The 17,980-nt window shown below is 39.4% G+C and overlaps 2 protein-coding genes and 1 pseudogene across 3 annotated transcripts; 1 reads left to right on the top strand and 2 right to left on the bottom strand.

The window, feature by feature from the left end:
• Positions 1-169: 169 nt before the first annotated feature.
• On the bottom strand, positions 170-5,712 carry LOC133915185 (uncharacterized). The gene is made up of 12 exons (XM_062358252.1): positions 4,829-5,712; positions 4,678-4,732; positions 4,497-4,599; positions 4,301-4,427; positions 4,155-4,226; positions 4,024-4,080; positions 3,577-3,701; positions 1,847-2,447; positions 1,499-1,616; positions 1,360-1,409; positions 874-1,014; positions 170-754 (listed from the first exon to the last, which is right to left on the bottom strand). Exons 1-12 carry the CDS (start codon positions 5,444-5,446, stop codon positions 482-484), a joined length of 2,340 nt encoding a protein of 779 aa, XP_062214236.1. The 5' UTR covers positions 5,447-5,712; the 3' UTR covers positions 170-481.
• A 1,862-nt stretch (positions 5,713-7,574) lies between these two features.
• LOC133915184 (uncharacterized) lies at positions 7,575-10,305 on the bottom strand. Of its 2 annotated transcripts, XM_062358251.1 has the most exons (7): positions 10,088-10,305; positions 9,736-9,830; positions 9,307-9,386; positions 9,063-9,112; positions 8,841-8,953; positions 8,085-8,270; positions 7,575-7,832 (listed from the first exon to the last, which is right to left on the bottom strand). In XM_062358251.1, exons 1-7 carry the CDS (start codon positions 10,239-10,241, stop codon positions 7,827-7,829), a joined length of 684 nt encoding a protein of 227 aa, XP_062214235.1. In that variant the 5' UTR covers positions 10,242-10,305; the 3' UTR covers positions 7,575-7,826. The 2 variants fall into 2 exon arrangements, with proteins under 2 accessions (XP_062214235.1, XP_062214234.1); XM_062358250.1 differs by lacking the exon at positions 7,575-7,832 and having other exon boundaries at positions 7,869-8,270; positions 10,088-10,304.
• On the top strand, positions 10,288-16,899 carry LOC133914003 (RNA-binding protein Y14B-like; annotated as a pseudogene).
• The last annotated feature ends 1,081 nt before the right edge of the window (positions 16,900-17,980 follow it).

The raw sequence follows: 17,980 nt of genomic DNA, 5'->3' as shown, positions 1-17,980 counted from the left end.
ACCGGCCCGAGTAATTGACCCCACCAACGGCTTCAGCCTCAGACCAAGGCCCAATCGCATTGCCGTAGCCAAATTTTGGCTTAGCTTCGTGAGAGCAAGAACCAAACAGCCCCAAAGAGTTCCCGATACCCTGTTCTTACTCAACAATTTGATAACTTCATACACCATGTACAAAATGTTTGATTCGATGATCATGAAGTTACAGCTATTAAGTCCCAACCATATATTTGGTAACAAACTAACAGCAGCTATCTATTTGAAGAGCCAATGCATTGGGAGTACGAAAGCAAACATGATATTCGACTTTACGCCTCACAGGAAATTCAATTTACATTCCCCAGAGCGAGCATATTTGATGAAACACGAGATTAAGAACTCAAAACCTGCCAGAGGAAACAAACTGTTTTGACGAAAAGCGCAGGACGGTATCTCATTTTCCTGATTGAGGATGGTAGCAAGGATTAGCTAGGGAAGGAGGCTGTCAATTTCTTGCTCCCACCCTGGAAAACCTCCTTGATAATTTGAATGCTGAGAACTGATGCACTGCCTGACTTTCTGTGATCGTAGCACAGCTTTCCTGACGGCTGTATTCTTGTTTATCAGAAGTAACTGAGGAAGACCTACGGAGGATCTCAAATAAGGAAACACCTGAACTCGCATCACCCTCGGAATTTGTCCTTAACCCTACTGATTTCGGCTGTGAACTGCTAAATTTAGCTTTCTTGTTCTTGGGTTGGCTGGAATTGTCATGTTCCTGCAGGATGGAAAGCAGAAGCACATGAGAACGTTCTTGAAAATAGGAAACATACCCCGTTCTTCAGAGCATATTCGAATTCATGAACAGAGCAGAGTCAAGTTTCTCAAGAAACTTACCATTTCTGAATTACTCTCAGAAGTAGACATGCAGCTCCTACTGCTGCTATTGCTGTCATCACGACCAAATACATAGGTTCTATAAACCGATCTGTGAGAAGATGCCAATGAACCACTGGCTGTCCGGCCAAGAAAAGATGACTGCAAGGAATATTTAGAGTGCTGTAATTTGATGGTCAAACATGCGGAAACAAACTGACTATCTCAGATAATAGTTGCAAAGCAAGAGAACCAAGAAATTAACAGCAGTACAATAGTAAGGAAAAATTGTGCAGGCATATAGTACTAGTTAACATAGAGCCTAAAGCTACTATCAGAAAGAAATCAAAATTATTAAGTCCAAATTGTCCTTATAGCGCTAGCAGTTACAGAAGTTCATGCCCAGTAATTTGCCACATGAAGGAACATTGCACAATAGAAATGTTCAGCTACTAAACATTCATATCTAAGAAGTATAAGAGGCCACGGGTATTGACAATCACACACCTTTGAAGAAGAGCTGTTGTTCCTTCCAGCCATAAGCATTTCATGAATTGCTGGAGAAATTAAGGAACAATCGTTAGCAATTCAACAAGTCTTAGTCAATTAGGAGGTAAAAATGAATTTGGAAGAAGGGCACCCTTACATGTCGATTGCTTTCCTCTCCTTTTGGCCTGAGGGGCAATATTGAGCTTCTTTATTAGACTAAACACTTCCCTTGAGCTGTCATCTTCCAACGGAGATATGAATAAATTATTATGAACCTATGCATGAAAAAGTCGTGTCATTCTCAGATTAGTTTACTGAAGCACACAAAACGAATAAATAGTTCGGTACTAGCATGGCAAGGAAGGATAAAGGAACTAGCAATAATGGCAAGTAATTAAAGTCCAATACCTTGAGCAGAAATATACCCGCATCTATGAAACCATAAATAGTGGTACAATGATGTGTACTCTGATGAATTATTCAGATATATAAGTGTAGTACTTACTTCTCGCTTTGAAACACGTTGACGGGCTAAATGCTCCTCTATTTCCTCGTCATCAGAGTGCTCATAAGTATCATTATCGTCCGTGAACATCTTTGCAATCATTTGTTTTGCCTTTTCAGAATTTTGTCGCACAACATTTGTTGGAGTTAAATCATATGACATTTCATTTTCTGATTCATCCTCACAGTCTGCTATATCTTCATCTTCATCTGTTAATTCTTTCTGCTCCTGATGACCGAACTTCAATCTTTGCAAAACATTATTTGTTTCAGCAGCATCTTGTTGCTGAAGCCACTTCTGGTGGAGTTCATTACGCTTCTCACGATCTACATCTTTTTCTTCATAGCCAGCTGCTATCAGATCATTAAAAACTTCATTTTCGTCACCTCCATCCTCTTCATTGTCCTTAAACCTCATCATGTCATTGTCACTATCATCCTCTTCTTCAGCTTCATCATCTAGAAAATCCTTCAGGATTGAGTCATCTGGACACGAGCCTCCTCCGATAGCTTGTTGGAGGTGTTCATCAATATTTAAATCATTTTTCTGAGTACTTGGATCAATGTTCTCTTTATCATTATCTTCTTCATCTTCTGATGAACTGAGTCATAAAATGCAAGACTATTTTATATTACTAGCGCATCAACCTGTGCGATTGCACAGGCTAGAAATTTAGCATACAACTGAATTTTAGATATTTATGTTAATAATAATTGTATGCTAAGATACATCAGCTATTTATATTTAAATATTAGAATATAAAATATAAATGTAATTTTTATTCATAATATTGAAATCATATTTATTATTTGTGAATAGATCTAATTTATAATTTTCATTTTATGTGTTATGCAAATTGATTTTTATTTGTTTCTTGATTTTTTGAAATTATTATTATTTTTAATATTGTCACCGTATCTCATATTATTTTTTTGAGATACATTATAAATTCTTTGATATTACTTTTATGTGATAATCCGTAATATGTTTGCATTCTGTTGTTTTAATTTTGTAATATCTGATTACACGTATATTTAATTGGTATATTTTAATTGATTTGGAAAAGTGTGTTTATTGCTAACGTAACTAAGTTGTAGTTTGCTAACGTAATCTTGTTGGACAAAGGATATCTATAAAAAAAAAAGAAGGAAAGATCAGGAAGGAAGTAGTAGTTAGAGTTGGACTCTGATTTGTTTTTTAATCTTTTGTTTCTTCTGATTGTTGATCTATGGTTACAGTTAGTCAATCAATCAATTCGACGGTCGGATGTTTTGCTTTTTTATGAGAATTTCTAGATTTTTTTAGGATTAATGTGGAGGCACCAAAAGGAGCCTCCAATTAGTAAATATAAGATACCGCATAGCCATACATGAGGGGGAAATGGAGCTAACAGATATACATAACGATTCCTTTAAAAAAGATATTCATAACGATAAATGACCTGTATCTATCCTCAACTTTTCATCAAAATTGCAAAACATGGTGAAGTTACTGCATGTTTTATGGTGCAGCTGACAGGGCCTCAAAACTGATTTGCATTGGTAAATCTAGTTGGCACGATTTACATAATGCTTTAATTTAACCATTCAAATTCCATGCAAAGCTAGGGGAGAAAAATAATAAGCTCCGGTGCTGCAGCTACGGCATACACAATAATTACAATGCTTGTCGTGAACAACTGAGAGTGAATGCTAGAAAGAAAATATATACAGGAGAAGTGTTGCACTTACATGTCGTCTGTACTATTGGTAGGGCTTGAAGAGTGGGGCGGTTGAGTTTGATCTACTGAATCGTTATGGTTATCACCTGACTGGGCATTCTCCTCATGATTCTCTTCTGATCTATCAGAAATTTCCTAATGGAGTGGAATCAAACAGTTGACAGTTAAACAAGTAGTTTATTACAGACAAGTATGAGGAACTTTATATATTTATAATTGCAAATGTATTGTCTGTTTAGAAATTGTTGTTCTATTTTATAAGATTTGTCACAATTTACAGCGGCGAAACTTTACTGGGTAGCTCGCTATTTTGACCGCACGTGTGATAATAACTGCTTGAAGTAGTAATACAATAATATAGGGGACTGTTGCTTATAACTAAAGCATCCTCCTATTATGTTGTGACAAAATAATTGCTGCAAATGCAATCCAGAATTGGAGAAGGGGACACTCCTACCTCATCAGAAGCTTCCGTACCACAATTATGGAGATCCTTCTTGCAACTCAAACCATCCTGCAAGCGAAACCACCATATCAGTCACGTATGAGCACCAAACTGCAAACGAATGGATTGAAAGCAATGCTCACCTCATCCTCTGGAACACTGTTAGACCGAACCAGGTCATGGCCATTTGCTCCGAAGTCCTTGTCAGCGTCATCCTGCAACAACAGCACAGCTTTTAGTCTCATGGAGACTACCACAATCAAATCTAACCACATCAATGAAGACTTACAATCCTCGAATCCTTGTCATCTGTGGCCACTTCCTTAACCTGAGGCACACCCAAATGCTCAGCAGAATCGCTCACAGGGTCCAAAGAGGCATCATTATCATCATTATCTTCTATAGGAGTATTTAACCTGAAACCATAGTAAAGAAAACTTACAGATTCTCCATGAAACTTCACAAAAAACAACCAAACTACTTACTTCTTTAGAATCTCCAGCTTACGAAGGCGAATCTTCTCCAGGACCGATGAGATGGGCTTGCAAACTGGCTGCACAATTGACTTAAACGTCGCGCTCCTTGTTTCTACAACGAACAGACAAACCAATAAATACCAAACCCCAACATTTAAATTATAATCACATGTGCAGTTGACATGTATACCTCGCAGCAACCTCTGTGACTCGGCATGGATGGAATCAAGCTGCACCCTCCTCTCCTGCACGCATCAACCCACACTGTCCATCACGAAACCTCCCAGCAATTCAAATGAACACTAGCACGAGTCAGAACACGGGAGAGAATGGTCAATTACCTTCTCAGACCGTTTCTTCCCTCGGGCCGACTCCATAGGCGCTTCCCCCTTCCTCCTCCTCTTGCTCCTCTTTCCCGTCGCCTCCGCCCCCGCGGCCAGTTCCCCATCTCCTTCGTCCATGTCGAGCCGCTTCTTCGCAGACTTCTCCCTCCGCAGCTCCTCGATGAGCCCTCCCCCGAGCATCTCTTCCTCGTCCCCACCGTTCCCTTCCACCGGCGCGCCCAGTGGATCCCACCCCGTGGAGCCGCCGATCTCGGAGAACAGCGGGTCCAGCCCGTCGTCATCTTCCTCCTCATCCGTCGAGTCCGTCGGAGGCAGCGGCGAGGAATCGGGGTTGGGAGATGAACGGGGTAGCGAGGTTAGAGCATCCGCATCTGACGCCGACAGCGGCGGGGAGGGGTCGGTGGTAGGAGACGGGCGCGGAGCTAGGGTTTCCTCACCCGGTGATGCCGGCGGCGGCGGCGTAGGAGGTGGGGATGGGGAGCCGGCGGGAGGGGCTGCGGTTGTGGTGGTGGTTTGGGAGGATGATTTCTTGAGGCGCTTGAGGCGGCGAGGAGGGGAAGCGGCGGGGGAGGCAGGGAGCACGAGTTCCGCCTCGTCGAAGGGCTCCGTGTCCATGGCGCCGCCGCGGTTAGGGCTCGGCCGGCTTCGCAGGATCGGCGAGTTGAGGCGGGGGGGGGGGGGTGGCGAGGAGGAGGGGAGGGGTGGAACTGTGGAAGGGAACGATGGATCTCAGATGGGGAGGGAGCTGAGAGAAGGCGCGCGGGAGAAGGTTCGAGTTTTTGCCAGGTTTCGCGCGAGTTTTTTTCGTTTTTCTGTGTCTCCCGCCGCCGCCTCCGCGCGGTTGCGGAGGAAAGCGGGCGAGACGCCGCGGCCGCGGAGAAGACAGGTGGAGTGGGTCACAGTCAGTGGGTGCGCCGCGCGGCGTTTCGACACGATGTTTTTCGCACCATTCGACCGATCTGCCGGCCGGTTCGCCGATGTACCCGTCCATCTGCGGAATTTTGTTATTTTCTAATTTAAGCAGAAATATATATCTATTTTAAAAAATTATAAAAACATATCTATTTATAAAAATCGTTCTTTCAAAGAGCAAGAAATAAATCCCATTCCTAAAACGCGATCAGTATCATCATCCAAGTAGAGGGTGAGAAGAGTCCACCTAACTTGCCACTGTAACTCTAAGACAAAAAATAAATACAGATGGTGATCTATTAGAAAAATCTCCCTCTCAATGGATGATTATGGGAGCCGCATCCTAGTGGCCCAGAAAATAGATCATCCGCTAGGAGGGTGAGATTTAGAAATATCTCTCAAAGGGTGATCTATTGTGCGGGATGATTTCTCGTTCTTTGGAAGAACGAGAAATGCCTAGTCGTTATAAAAGGATGAAAAAAAATTATCTGTTGTGAAGTCAATGTGATTGCACAAATGAAAATAGATACATTATAAATGACTCGGAATTGACTTAATATAATTCATTAAATGATCTTTCCATAGATGTAATATGTAACAAAAAAACTCTAAAAACATTGCCCTCGACTCATCGTGCTATCCCAAGTATCAAGTGTAAAACTTTTTTAGTATAGCGTGTCCACATCGCGTTGTTATAATTCAATTACGTGCTTAACTTGTTTTCACGAGAAATGATGTGAATAATATGATCTTTATATCATGTGATGCATATGTGTAAATTTTCATAGTCGGGTCCTACAATGCAATGAAACCGCTTTTGCATAAATAAATAAAAAATTACCTTGTCTTATATAAAATTTGCTAGCTCTAGGTGGGAAATGCAAAATTTATAAAAACACCCTTCTTGCCGTCTGAGTGGAGTGGGTGAAAAATATTTCTCTCTTGGTGAGAAGAATCTCTACACCCACATGGACTGTCATGTCATTTCTCGCCTGTTTAGCATTCGATTTACAAATCTCGTCCTTTTGAAAGGAGCGAGATTTATAAATCACAAGTTCAACGGGTGATATTTATAAATTGCACGCTAAACGGGTAACATGTGTTTATTTTTATATTTTAAAATGGATATATATTTCTGTTAAATTAGAAAATAAAAATAATGAATAATAAAATATCGTCGATCTGCAGGGCCGGATTCGCAGGAGCAGGATTAGTTCTACCACTAGGTTCGGCTGAGCCCAGCGAAATATGAGTCGGTTTCTCCCTTGTGGCACTTCGGCCTAAGTCCAGCGGTCATGCCTCAGCCCATGTTAGTTCAAGTGCGGTTGTTTTGTCCTGAATTTTTTTAATTCCGTGAACCTCTTTTTAATCAACTTTGCACTACTCCGGAATTATACGCTTGATTGATGATCAGAGGGGGCTTTCAAAGTTTTAAAATACTGAAATATGTTTTAAGCCACCGACTTGGAGCCAAACTTTCATACGTACGGACAACATGCGAACACCTTACGCAAAACCCAATTCCGCCAACACCACAAAGGCCAAACTCCATAAGCATGGCTGCATGCGCCCAAATGGCTAAGGGTCTGTTTGGTTTGTTTTTTTTTTGGATTTTGCATCTTAGAAGCTGGAAATCGAACCAAACAACTCAGCTATAAGCTGACTTTAAAAAAAAAAAACCAAAAAACTAATTTTTGAAGAAATAAACTAAAAGCTGAGAAAATAGTTGAGATGAGCTTTTCTGATTTTTAGTACGCTAAGAGACTAAAAATTTATTATAAAAACTAATAGAAAAAAATCATCAGTAAGAAGTTAGAAACCAGAAAAGACAAAAGCTTCAAACCAATTAAACAAACAAGCCCTAAGACAGCTTCGCCCCTGCTTGTCACAAATACTTGTTTTGAACATCAATATGATCTCTAAAACACAACTTTACTGTATTCTGTCTCCCTTTTTTACCCCCCCCCCCCCTAAACACAGTCGAGAAGGCCTGTCCTCTGCCTGTTTATTTCTTGTTCAGAAAGCAAGTTCCTACTGCCACATCCATATGTCCAGCTTATTTGCCTCTTCATCAGCATATCGATCAAGACTAGCGAAAAAAATGGCACCACTGAGGGGGTCTACAGAACAGTAATAATGTGATGAAAATTGCAGATAACTATATTTCACCAGTACAACCTGTGTCATCACTAATAAAATACAAGTAGTGGTCCTCAAGAGACCGATCATGAGGCAGTAGATCTTGCTCCCTAGTTAGATGGGAAGTGGACTCTCTAAATCTCTGAACGCGCAATTTGTTGTATGCTTCCATGTTCAAATTTGAAACCAGGAAGAGTTCTACCTCGGTCACAAATCGCTCCGTTCGGCCAAGGAGGAACGGCCTAGCAGCATCAGAGAGCAAACTCTTGAACTCCTCCCTCCTCTCCTCCGGTGAAATCTTCCTTGAAGTGTGATCTTTTTCATGCCTTTTCATGAAAGATTCGATCACACCATGAATGTGGTAAACGATGGCCTCAACATTCTCATCCTGCAAGACTAAATATTACTGTACATCATTGGCAAGCAACATGATAGAAATTCCATATGTATTGCAAGCAAGCAACCGTTGTGACTCTTCTTCTTACAAAGAAAATGATGCTATTCTATAACACAGGAGAACAACCTCGACATAATATAATTACTGAAACAGACAAGAACATGCTTCTACTGCTTCTTGAATGTGCAAACCGACCAATTTTTGCCAACAAAAATAGTAGTGCTAAAGACACCATAGTGTCTCTTTTGACCATGATCTATGAGTAATGGGTAACACAAAATTGAGAATCAATGCAGATAAAAGCCCTAACTACACGGCATTTCTTAGGAGTCCAAGCTGGTATCGGACAGTCAATCTGACACCACTTCACAACCTTGTAAATACATGGATAAAGATACAAACAAGGAAAATTAAAGCATCCTAACACTATCAAAGTACCAGTTGGATGCTCAAATTATATCTCCTTTCAAACAAGCTAGGTGGCCTACCCCAAGTAGTTAAAGTGCACAGGATGGAATAACTGTATTGCTAATTGCTAATATGCAGGGGTCTGCATCATACCCGAATAAGGGCCTGAATTTCCCGTCTCAACCAGGTTTCAAGCCAAATTTTCTTTCGGAGATATTTGTGTTGCTTCCAGTATTGCTGCATGCTGGAGATATCGCTTGTAATCTCTGCTCAATTTAGCAAACTTCAGTCTTGCATAACAAGTGAGGTAAACCAATTTCCGATATAGAATACCGTATTGCGAACAGAAAAGTTAAACACAGATTAACATAATACCTTCCATGTTATAAAAATGCAATACCAACTCGTGTGCATCTGAAAGACGCCTGTACCATAAGTAAGGGGATTAGTACATACACTTGTTCATATATGCAAGAACAAGTTTTAGTTTACAATCAGACGAATGACATGTAGACAGTCTCCATTGCAGCAACCAAGTAAATGCTTACTTGTGCATATGGGCTACAGAGTGCAGCTGTGCAAAGCCAGAGGGAAAAAGGGAGGGAGAGAGGAGGGATACCTCTTCCTAGGTTCCTGATTTATGTACCACCGCTCAAATGATTCACCATCAAAAGCATGTATAACAGATAGATTTTCAGTCTGCAAAATTTCACAAGATTACAAGTGATCAGTGCTAAGTCTCAGGCAAAAAAGAAAAAAGAAAAAAAAATACATATGGTCAAATTTGTGCATATGGTTCACTCAGCCAACTACCAGTTGTGCTTTTTAACAGCACTGTAAAATTTTGAACTACCACTACTTTTTTTTATGCAAACTAACACTACATTTTTGCTCTCTACGATAGAGCACTACTTAGAGAACCACACTGTTCGCTACTTAGAAAACCACACTGTCTATCTAAGCATGCACTTCGAAATGACAATAGAGTTACTTGGGCAAATGTATTGTCACCGTGGATGGTGCCATTAATAGGCAGAATTGGGCTTACCTTGCAAAGGGGACATCTAACTGATGACAAAGGTTCCACATGCTTGCTCGCTACTATCTTTACCCACTGGCATATGCACTTGTAGCAAAAAGAATCTGCAGAAGCAGATATAAATTTCAGAAAGGATCTTAAACAAATAAATCGCAAAACTATCAATCTGAATCTGAACAATAGCAAATTTACAGCTTCTACGCTTCATTTTGAGCAACAGAACAAGAGTCGCGATAGAATTACACCCCAAAATTAAATCCTAGAGTTCATGCTCAACTAGAAGCGTCCATCGGACGGAAACAAGCTTAGCACGGAGATTAAGGAAAAACTCGTGAGATTTTGGGGAGAGGAGAGGACTGACGGAAGCAGGTGTCGAGGTAGGCCTCGTCCTTGAAAGCTTCGAGGCAGATGGGGCAAGCACAAGCAGTAGCGCTCGCCGTAGTCACAGCCTCCGCCGCCGCGAATGGGTCGCCGCCGCCGCTACCGGAGGAGGCGGATGAGGCGGGCGCCGCCATTGCAGGAAGGAATCTGGACTCGAGAGTCGAGACGGTTCCGATTTACATGGAAGCCCCAGGTTGTTCTCAAATATCATTCGAGACATCAGTCTCTGATTCGACGAAAGCAAATTCTGAACCGGGAATTACGAAAGACTTTTATTTTTTATAATGATACGTATCTCTTTTTTCTTAGTCTAGTTAGCCTCACAGAAGTCTTTTATAAAAAGATCTTATAGAATTTATTTTCTGATTTGACTGCTGCTCCGAGGACTTATCTGATATGAAGATTTTGCTTCAAATTAGTAGATTTTTTCAAGGGACTATTATGCAAATCTTGCTGTTCTAATCTCTATTGCGTACGCACGAGTCCGTTGCCACGTGGGTTTTTTTTATTACTCATCTCCTCTGATAAAAAAATTCTTAAAATTTAAATAATTTATTCATGTTTACAATTTATCATTACCTTTCAGGTTCTCAATCTTATTATCGACTAAGTATATGAGACTCAGTTTACTAATAAAATAAATTAATTAAATGAAAACTTATTAGATAATCTCCTTTTTCGAATTTCATATAAAACTAGTTTTACTATAATATCACTTATAATATATTCATTCGTACTCTTATAATACATTTATATCTTCATACTTAAATTTATAATTAATATTGTTATATCTAATATTTATATTTAGTCGTAACAATCAACACTTAGCTAGTCAAATTTAGTTCGTAGTTACCGCCATTATAAGACCTCACGTTGCCAATTGTCACCCACCACACTTGCTTCCCACTCTCTCTCTCTCCAAATAGATGGTAGCGGTGTGAGGGCAACGACGGGGGAGGAGGAGGACGTGGAGTTCGTCGGCTACAATAAGGATGATGAAGATGCCATGGATGAGGATGGTCGTGCCCCCCACGCGCTCCCCGTGCCCCACATCGTCTCCCCTGTCGTGGCGCGCACTCGCGGACACTTTGTCGGTCGTAGCCCCTCCATCCTCGCCTCCATCCGCGACGGCTTCGGCTCCCTTTCTGACGCCGGTGGCAATGGACACGGCCTGCAGCGCTGTGAGAACCCCTTACACGAACCCTTTTTTGGCGTGATCCCTAACTTTGGAACTTTTGGTTGGGTTTTTGGCTTTTGTTGTTTGCAAAATTTTGGCTGGGGTTTGCGTGTAACTTTGGAGTAGGTTGTGTAAAATTGTGGGCGAGGTTGGTGATGTTCCATTAGTCCAATGTTCGTGGTTATTGATGTTTCGTCGGGGTTTAGCCGTTTAGGGTTTTCGGCTCGGGTGTGCTTGATCAGAAGGTGATACAGATCAATCTCATTCGTACTCTCGTATGTGGCTGTAGCATTTAGAAATCGGTCTAGGATTTAGGATTGTCCTGCGATGGCGAACTAACGATCCAAACCAGTACACGGTTCCTGGCGGTGGATTTTTATGGACTTTTAGGACGTTGCAAACAAATGGTTCAAATGTAGAGAAACACTTATGGTGCGTTTGGTTGGAGGGCAATGGTGGATGTGATATGGCCATCCCTGTTTATATATATATATATATCTAAATTGTCTATTTGGTTAAGTGGATAGAATGAGTCAATTTTTTATTTGGTTGGGTGAATGGGATAAGCTAGTTTTCTGTTTGATTGGGTGGATGAGAGTGATTAACTAAATTATATATCTTAATTTTAAATAATAATAGTTAACTATATACTAATCAACACGTACTAACACTTATCAATGCTAATATTATCGTAGTAATTACTAACTAATAACAAAATATGCTAATTGTCACTAATCATACTCTAATTGACACATCAATAGTGCATTAATAAACACACTAACACTTAACAACTATAATCTCATAATAATAAATACTAATCAGCAATACAACATGCTAATTATCACTAATTATTTTCCTATTGATCATGATTAGATAAGGTGAATGATCTCATCCAGCCAAAATGAATGAATCACTACATCCAACATATTTGAGGAATATTCCTAAAAGTTGAATGGTTCCATCCACCCGCCCTCTAACCAAACACCTAAAAAATATGGATGGCCATCTCACATTCAACCTTATCCCACCAACCAAACACACCTTTATATGCAATCATCCTTTTGTAGGTTTGGTGGTTGTGGGGGTGTCGAATATGTGTTTTTTCTCCTAAGTGCCCTCTGATGGTTTAGTAATAAGTTATATTGGAAGACTTTTTGGATACGTATGTGAGCACAGTGGATGTATGATGTAAATTAGTTTGAGCAGCAGTGATGCTGAAATCGAGGTATGATGCTGATGGATCACATAGATACATATGGGGATTTTGAACTAAAACTATGCATTTACATGACAGCTATAGTTCTGCGGTTCCTAGGAGCAAATATGATAGTCCCTTTTAGATGTGGCCATGGTTAATAAGGTACAAGACAATGTTTTAGCAGCCAAAGACAGGACCACAGTGTTTAATGGAACAGTCAAGTGAACAAACACACCTTGAACTGTGCATTACCAATCACGGAGAGTAGTCTAATTTGATGGCGTGTCATACTGAATAATGCATCCCTTATTTTGGTTGCTCTCCATCCCGCCTGTTTGTTGTGGGTTATGTCTCGTAAATTCTACCTGAGTGCCTGACATTATTCTGTTTGAAAGAAATGGATTTAGTTTGCCTGTTTAACTTCATTTATATTACTTGAAACTTAAGATTGTTAGTTCTTACAAACTTTTAGTGTTCTAGAAATAAACAAATGGATGCATTTGATGGCTCAAATACATCTCATTACGACAAGTAACAAGTAGGACAGCAGAAAACTGATGTATTCATTAGTAGATTTTATTAGGCAGTGCAGTATAATTGCAATAAATAGCATGACATCATGTTTTTTTACTGCGATGTGTTGTTTGTCTGCTATCCTTAGTGACATCATTTCGGTTATAGTAAGAATTATGTTTCATAAAACTATTGCAAAATTACTTGCTTGTATACTTCAATTTCTTGTGGGCAGACAGGTATGGAGCCCAGGAACTTTTAGGCTAACTCTTCCAGCTAGTCCCTGGTGATATGCATGTTCATATGTTAGTTTGTCGATACTTGGCAAATTGGTATGGATAACAAAATAACCGTGGGTATGCAAATCTATGTGGTTGTACAATATTTGGTTTCTGGTCTCTTTGTTGGTGCAGTAATAATACATTTCCCATACATCTATTGTTCATTGATCTTACCTCTTGTAGTGATTGAGAACTTTATTAATCTGTAGCTATTGAAGGATGGACGATCCTTGTCACTGGAGTTAAAGAAGATGCGGAAGAAGATGATCTGCACAATGTTTTTCAGTGAATTTGGACATGTCAAGGACTTGCATTTCAATCTAGAACGTCGCATTGGATATGCCAAGGCAAATTTGATAGCTTTACTCTAAGAGCACGAGCATCGGATGCTGCTAGGCAGAGCCATAGAAGAGAGAAGGTGGTTAGCATCATTGCTTAAGGATACAACTATCAGCACCAAGCACGAAAAGCATAGCATCAATGCCAACTAATTTTCCGCTGGCCAAATAACTTTTTTTTCTTTATGTCCTCGTTTAGGGGTAGGCACGGATCAAATACAAATAAAATACCCCATTCTTCTGTATCTTAAATGAATATGAATCAATATATATGATGTGAGCATACTAATGACACTTGTGCTATGATATAATTACCGTTAATCATTGTATTTTACTTATTTAACTCGAATAAACAAGTACTTATCCCATTGATCGATCAACACATCACAAATTGAAGAGGGCTTTAATAGAGCATATATGGTGGATGTATTTTAGTCAAATTCAAATGTTACTCTCTTCCTGTATAACAAAATCAATTATGCTTCTCTATTTTGTAATACCATTGAGAATATATGCATTTATTATATGGTTTTTATTTCAACAGATAATTTTAAAAATATACCACCTTAGCAGATATGCTAAGGGATACAACAAAAATACTAACAACAAGGCTAAGGAGAGAGAGTGGTGGATGGCACACCTTAGCACCCTAGGATAGGTGCAATAACTGTACATGCTATAAGAATATAAAATTACTGATACTCTTTCTATTTGTTGTTAAAATGCTATACCAGCTACTAACACATAGCAAAAACTTGAGTAGTAATGTTAGACATGATGATATGTTTAATGGTACTAAACCTTCTTGAAGCAGTCCTGTTTAAAATTAATGTAAGTGGTAGCTTGTCGATCATGTAATGTGCAGCAGTTGAATGCTTCCCATTGGACTGCACGGTCATAAATTAATTGAAAGAGCACGAAGTGTTCGTACACCAAACACAATTTCTACAAATTCAGCTTCCAGAAAGCTGGCAGTTCTTCTTTCGGAATATAGAGTCCATGAGCTTCCTACAAGCTCAATTGTTTATGACTAAAGTTCTATTCTGTTTAACTTATGTGTTGTTAAATTGAGTTTTAAAAAATATGTTGTTAAATTTATTGTTACCTGCTGACTGTTGTGGTGCTTCTTAAGGGTAAAAGCTAAAAGATCCTGAGGAATGGTGGTTTATTATGCACAGGAGTGATCTAGCTACTCATATGTTTTCACATCTTGGCTTATGATCATCATTGTCAAACCTTTTTTATTAGTAGAAATTTCTGAGGACCTTCGTTAGGGTCACAGAATAATTGGAATCCAAGTTATGCTGTTTAGGTCCTACAGGATCTTGGTTTTACCTTACAGGTATTCATATGAAATATCGCTCTTTAAGTATAAGTGGTCATTGTCATCCTTCAGCCATGTAAGTTTAGTGTTTAGGCTCAGTTAAATTTTTAGGGTTGGCATTTTTCTTGTTTCCTTTTGATCTGAAAACATGATTTGCCTCGGAGATATTTAGTTTCACTATCTGCCTACATATCATCTTGCCTTGCATACTTCTGAAAATATATTTGCTTACAAAACTTCTATTCATTTTGGTAATGTTTTTTATGCTGAGCCCATCATGTGATTTTGATAGGCGTACTTTCAACCATTTGGCTAAATGACATTTCCTTTTTTCTGACCACCTTGCCATAAGAATCTTGCCCTAATTCCTGATGACATCCGCTTTATGAATCACAGTTTTGGAGAGCTTATATGCTGTGGCCAAGTAAATAAATATATTGCTAAGGCATGATTCCGCAAGTGCAAGTCTACTGCCTACCCCCTTGAGATAACTGCGTACCCCTCCAAGATTGTAGCTACTTTTCCTCTTTATCAGAAGGAATTGCCATTCAACAACAAATGTCTTCTAAATGAAACAGGAACCCCCACTGTCATGGGCAGTATGGGCCCATAAATGAGGGTGGCGCGCAGCTCAAAAAGGTGGACAGCCGCAACAAGCTAGGGCCGGCTGCATGTTACGTAGTGATTAAAGGTTAGTTAGAGATAAGATTCTAGATAGCGATTAAGTAGGAGTTAGTCACCATCTATATAAGGGGTATATGTCATGTATCTGGAATCAAGGAAGAAGAATTAATCTAGTATTCCTTAATATTCTAAGTATCCTTAATCTATGATATAATCTCTCCCCTAGCAGTCGATGACATCCGGCTATCCTCTTGATGGTGTTTACCCTAACACCCACATATTAAAACAGCAAGTGACTAATTTACTCCTAGATTAGTTAGTACATCTTTGTTCCTAGCAAATTGTTACATCCATGTGAAAACATTCTTTTGAATTACTGATTGTGTAGTTCTTTAGATTTGAAAATTTATTTTACACATGTTTTATGCATGATTAGTTGAAGTACTGTTTCTAGAGAACAGTGTGTGCTATATGCCTTTAGTTGTGGTTTATGAGAAAGGACCCACCAGAGGGGCACACACAACCAACATTATATATAACACTAAATGATCTACCAAAAACTGCCTTGTCCTATTATTTTCTTTATTTTTTTAATGGAGGCTTGGCGAGTTTATCAGCTACTTTTTGCAACGATGCTTATTCAAGTCAAAGAGAAACAATGGACATAAGAAATGATCCCTCATTTGTTCAGCAACAGTAATTTTCAGTTCGGTTTCTCATATGCACTTTTCTTTGCCCCGTAGTTCTCTAATTGCTGTCTGCACCTGGTTTCTTTTGTCTGATAGGGATATGCGCTGATTGAATATAGAAGCTTTGAGGAAGCACAGACTGCTATCAGAGCAATGAATGTGACTCAGTTGTTCACAAAGACTATCTATGTTGATTAGGCATTCAGCAGAGGTCATATACAGAATTTCATGAGTGCAAGGTATGGTATTAGCTATGCTTTTGTTCCGTAGTTTCCGTGGTTATTGAAAAGTCAACATGGTTTTTTCTTTGCTCCACAAGCTCATTGGCATAAAACATACCTTTTTTTTGTCATGCTTCTGCATTCCATAACGTAATCATGTATAGAATACTTAACCCAGTAATGTCTTTCCCTGAAAATCTCACATGCAAATTCTTGAACACACTTCTCGCTTCTGTAGCTATTTTGAAATTCCTGTATTGTGTAAGTGGAGTTCTGGTTATAATGATGAATGATGATATTGCTCACTCAAAAGTGTGAAAAAATACGGTTATGGTTGAGTCTACTGATTAATTTCTTATCTCACAGGTCATCACGTCCAAGATATAGGACTCCACCGCATAGGCTTGCTGCCTTGACGCCATATTGAGGGGGAGCGGCTAGGTTATGTGTTAAGTCTTAACTGATCTTGTTTGGGCGATAATCAGCAGCCAAAGTAAACAATGTATTAGTATCGTTTAGAACCTGAATCTTGATTCTGCTAGCCTTATATCTGCACTGAGCAAGTTCAGCTTCAACTTCGAGCTTGGGGAGGCTGGTCCACTGACTGCACTTACTGTACTATGCCTAATGTTGTTCTCTGTGTACTTTACTAGTAGGTGCTTTGGTGCGGAATCATCTCTCGTTTTCTGGTGACCTGATAGCCGACCGTATTATACAACTTCCATAGAGAAATCTGCGATTTCTTGCAGCTATCTGGTCCACGCATGTCCAATCAACAGTCCAGACAGATGAATCATTTGTTCTGCCATCAATTCATTGCACGACACGACCAGTTGGGTGGGGTTGGTTCCCCGGATGGGTTTTTATATAGCTACATCGTATAAACAGGCTGAATAGAGTTATTTCTGGAAATAAAGAGTGTTTGTTTAGTTGTATCTATCTGAATAGGTTGAGTTTTTGTTTGGTTAATTAAATTTAAGGCTGCATGAGTGTATGCATGAGTTGAGTTTGTGATTGTTTATTCTTATGAATATGATTTTGTGATACTAATAAGTAGACTGTTAGGTCATGATGTGGGAGATTCGGGAAACTAAACACGACCTCAGTGTATGACTTGTTGAGGTAACTCTAGGTCTTGCATGCTATGCATGTATCGTATCTAGTAGTGTGTTTGGTTGGTCGTATGAGTTTTTTAGAGTTACAGCGTATATCCTGAGTGAGTAGAAGCAAACTGAGCAGATGCAATGACTCTGAAAAGAAGAGTGTTTAGTTATCTACATAGGTGGATATGAAAGTATTGGAGACGTTCTAAGAGGGGGTGAATTAAGACACTTAAAAAGCTAATCTAATTGATTCTAAAAACTTCACAAGATAAACCTATATCAATCTCTATCTAAATATGCTCTAGGTTTATTTAGTGTGTCTATTTTACCGTTTAAAAGATTTGCAACTTATAGCCAATCCTAATAAACTATTATAGGAAACAAAATATACAAAGGTAGATTGCA

Source organism: Phragmites australis, chromosome 4 (assembly GCF_958298935.1).
Source record: "Phragmites australis chromosome 4, lpPhrAust1.1, whole genome shotgun sequence".
NCBI lineage: Eukaryota > Viridiplantae > Streptophyta > Magnoliopsida > Poales > Poaceae > Phragmites > Phragmites australis.
Note: the sequence above shows the minus strand (reverse complement) of the source record. Positions and strands in the feature narration are given on the sequence as shown.

Coding starts and splice junctions, on each gene's coding strand:
- LOC133915184 (XM_062358250.1), bottom strand. CDS start 10,241: ATGGCGGCGCCCGCCTCATCCGCCTCCTCCGGTAGCGGCGGCGGCGAC. Junction 9,831..10,087: donor CTACCTCGACACCTGCTTCC/GTCAGTCCTCTC, acceptor CTGCTTCTGCAG/ATTCTTTTTGCTACAAGTGC. Junction 8,271..8,840: donor AAATTCAGGCCCTTATTCGG/GTATGATGCAGA, acceptor TTAGTCTTGCAG/GATGAGAATGTTGAGGCCAT.
- LOC133915185 (XM_062358252.1), bottom strand. CDS start 5,446: ATGGACACGGAGCCCTTCGACGAGGCGGAACTCGTGCTCCCTGCCTCC. Junction 4,227..4,300: donor ATGACAAGGATTCGAGGATT/GTAAGTCTTCAT, acceptor CTGTTGTTGCAG/GATGACGCTGACAAGGACTT. Junction 1,015..1,359: donor ACAACAGCTCTTCTTCAAAG/GTGTGTGATTGT, acceptor TATTCCTTGCAG/TCATCTTTTCTTGGCCGGAC.